We start from the raw sequence: 3,611 nt of genomic DNA, 5'->3' as shown, positions 1-3,611 counted from the left end.
CGTGCATTTTAATGTAAACATCTATTTTCTATGTTTGTTACCCTGTCAGCAAATTCTGTGGTTAAGAGTTTAATAACGTTGTAGTGCTTACAGGGATTACAACATTGCTGGTGAGGTAGTTGCTCCCAGCCTGTCCCCAGATGACCCATATATATCTTCAGAGATGTTGACTCCTGGTTAATGTCCATTTACAGACACAGTAAAATGACAGTCAAAAAACGCCCTGAATCAGGCTGTGTCTTTGTGATAATAGGATAAGTAGAGCGGGTTTTGCAGCGCGCAGCAGCTTCCCGGTATTGGTGAGTTCACAGTGTTTTGTTCCGCAGAGATTTGTGTTCCCTCTCCTCAGCATATCATACAGTATTAAATCTCAGCTATACCCTCCTCTAACCCCGTCACCTGGAAAAAGCCCTGACCTCAGTGTGTGTGTGTGTGTGTGTGTGTGTGTGTGTGTGTGTCTGGAGAGAGCTGGGGGGAGGACAGGTGTGACTCAGCAACACCTGTGAATGATGCACTTAAAACCAAGGGCAACACATCCCTTATGGGGCAGGTTTGGCCTAAATCAATTTGAATAATCAAATCCCACAGTTTCCACCCACAATACACAGAGCTGTTTCCTTTTCTTTTTTTTAATCTGGACATACTGAGATGGAAAACAGTAAACAAGGAAGCTTTGGTAAACATTTCATTGGAAGATTAACAAGGAGGGAGGAAGCCCAGGCATTTGTGCGCGTGCGTGTGCATGTGTGTGTGTGTGTGTGTGTGTGAGTGTGTGTGTGTGTGTGTGTGTGTGTGTGTGTGTGTCAGTCATTAGGCGTATGTGCAAGAGAGGGAGGGCAGACAGAGACAGAGACAGAGAGTGAGACAGGGGAGGGGGGAGAGAGAGAGAGAGAGAGAGAGAGAGAGAGAGAGAGGCTTCCCAGCAGGGGGAGGAGGGACCTGCTTGGTGGAAGGGACTGAAATGTCCTTCATTTAAACCAGTGACAAACTGGCGAGCGGCCCCCGGGCAGCAGAGATCAGAGCGAGAGGACCGAGCACTGCGCACAGCCGCTGGATCCACAACACGACACACACCGACAGAGACAGAGACAGAGACAGAGACAGAGAGAGAAACAAAAACAGGGAAAGAACAAATCGGGTTTTTTTTTTTACAGAGGAAGCCGATCCGGACGGAGCATCCTTTCCCCACCGACAGGTAAAAGAGACGAGCATCAAAAAAGTATTTCAACAGATAGACAAATACCGGTGAATGGAGCAACACTTGACTCGAAAGAGTGATCCTAAAATACATTTTAGAAGGATACTATACAAACTACACGCTCCTATAGGAATATTATAGGAATGCTATAGTGAGGTCGCTGCAGATTTTTTTTAAAAATGCCATAAAGTGCCATGAGGTCACTGTAAACTATAACTCACACTATAAGACTCTATAGGAATATATTGGGAATGTTTTAGTGATTTTTCGTGAGGGATTCGTCTGAACAACGCATGTTTAACTGTTTAAGTTGCAGCTTTTATTGAAATGCTATAGTACTAAATCATACAAGCATATCAGAACCTCAGTTTTAATATAATGTTTACATTCTGGCTCGTTGCTTGGCCTGGTTTCCATGGGAAAATGTTGGCGATATGAATAATGATTTCGTGCAGTAAGTTATATATAATTAGTGTTTTTTCCAAGGTTAGGCCGTCTTTCGTACCAGCAATTCTGTATCACTGATTCATAGCAAAGCTTATGTAGACTGAGTTGTGTCACTATTATGTAACTTTTGTTGGTGGGATTTTGCTGATGGGAAAACAGAATATTTAACTCTTACTCTATTTGTAAAACCATATTAATTAGTTGTTTTGTTTGTTGGTAGTAACTGCAAATTGATGAGAGTAGACTTATGTGCCAACGCTGCCCATATTTTCTCTTTAAATGCCTCTGTCGTCTAAAAGCAGGGCACACTGGACCTGTCCAAGGCCATGTGGCCATGTCCAAAAGATTTGTTTAATTCGTGTTATGTAGGCTACACATAGGCCAACCGCTTGTCAGATTAAACAACTACGCATGTCATCCATCTCAGCACGATGCCTCAGTCCCACCTAATTAGGCTCACCCGTCTACTAGGTCACCACACGCAGAGCAGACGAGCAGCTGAACAGCCTGTATTATACAGACCGAGGGACACGGAGGCAGATAGTGAGTGTGATGTCATGATTAAAACTTGTAAAAATTTAAGAAAACAACCTTGATTAAGGCTTTTACAGCCGAAACGTGTTGGCTTTTAACATTATTACTTATATTCAAGCACTTTGGTGGAAACTGTTTTTTTGCTTGTTCAACACACCGAACCGAATGGAAGATAGCCAGTGGCGTCGATAGCATTTATTGACACATACAGTAGATATACTACTTTTGCAGAGTCGTAATTTTTGCTCAGTGATCCAGGTAGAGGTGTATTGTGTTTTATTGTGTGTAAAACACCCTGTTGCACGCCTCACCTCAGTCCCCCGCTGTCCAAGGTGCTGAACTGATAACTTCTTACAGGCCTGTTGCTGGTTGAAGAGATGGGTACCACGTCACACTCTCTGCTATTGGTCTGTGCTTGTTTGGCGGCTGCGCTGATTGGTCCCATCAGCTCGGAGGGGGTGTGTCTCCAAGACGGCAAACACAAGGCCACACCCAGTCCGGAGCCACACCTGAAGGAGTGCTCGCTCTATGCTGATAGTGAGTGACTGTGGTTATTTACCTGCCTTAATACTGTAGGCCTAGTCCGTGATCATTTGTTGACAATATTAAACTGAATATAAGCTCCTGACTGACAGGTGGTTTAAATGTTTCCATGTTCTTACTGCCAACAGATAGCTGCTGCACAGAGGAAGACATCCAGGACATTTCTCATGTTCCCTCTGCTGGCAATAAGAACTCACCCTGGGACAAGTGTGGGACTCTGAGCTCTACGTAAGTCCCACCCATCTGACTCAATAGTTTCTCTACTTTTTTTTATCTAATTCTTTTAATTGAACTCTTATTTACAATAAGGCCAGGCAAGAGGCAAAAGACCTCCTGATGAGGAATTAAGGGAAAGGGAACAAAGAAAAAACTAAGACAAGAAGGCAACAGAAAACATAATAAAAACAGTAATGTTGAGAGAGACAGTAAAGTAGCACAGGCACAAGCGGGACAGACATACCATAAGGACTTAAGGGAGAACAAGCAACATAACAAATGACACCATCACTGACAGGGACATCACCACTTTGTCTTTATGTGATACTGCTGGTTGGAGCTGCAGTGGAGCGGCCTTGTGGCCAGCAGTAGGAAAGCGTGTGCTCAGTCAAGCTTCCCAGGGTAAACAAAGGTTTAAATAAAGATGACACAACTATATATCATGACTGTCCCCTTGTCTCTCCTCAGGTGTGAAGGCTTCCTGAAGCGTGTGTCATGTTTTTACCGTTGTTCCCCCGATGCGGCGCGCTGGCCTCACCCCCACCGCCGCTCCTACATCCAGGCTGTGCCCCTCTGCCACAGCTTCTGCCGTGACTGGTGAGCTCACCAAACACATTACCAAGGAAACCGAGATCAAAATCAATAGCCGTCTGTGTTTATATCCCTCTTCGCT

At 44.5% G+C, this 3,611-nt stretch overlaps 1 protein-coding gene across 1 annotated transcript in view; it reads left to right on the top strand.

Annotated features, from left to right (window-relative positions):
• The first annotated feature begins 1,000 nt into the window (after positions 1-1,000).
• The window catches only part of rtbdn (retbindin), a 9,202-nt gene continuing 6,591 nt past the window's right edge, over positions 1,001-3,611 (top strand). Inside the window, exons 1-4 of the mRNA XM_071918478.2 lie at positions 1,001-1,195; positions 2,537-2,716; positions 2,851-2,950; positions 3,407-3,535. Coding sequence (XP_071774579.1) covers positions 2,557-2,716; positions 2,851-2,950; positions 3,407-3,535 — 389 coding nt within the window. The 5' untranslated portion in view covers positions 1,001-1,195; positions 2,537-2,556. The remainder of the gene's footprint in view (positions 1,196-2,536; positions 2,717-2,850; positions 2,951-3,406; positions 3,536-3,611) is intronic.

The sequence above is a fragment of the Centroberyx gerrardi genome, chromosome 7 (assembly GCF_048128805.1).
Source record: "Centroberyx gerrardi isolate f3 chromosome 7, fCenGer3.hap1.cur.20231027, whole genome shotgun sequence".
NCBI lineage: Eukaryota > Metazoa > Chordata > Actinopteri > Beryciformes > Berycidae > Centroberyx > Centroberyx gerrardi.
This window is presented reverse-complemented; position numbering and strand designations above follow the sequence as displayed.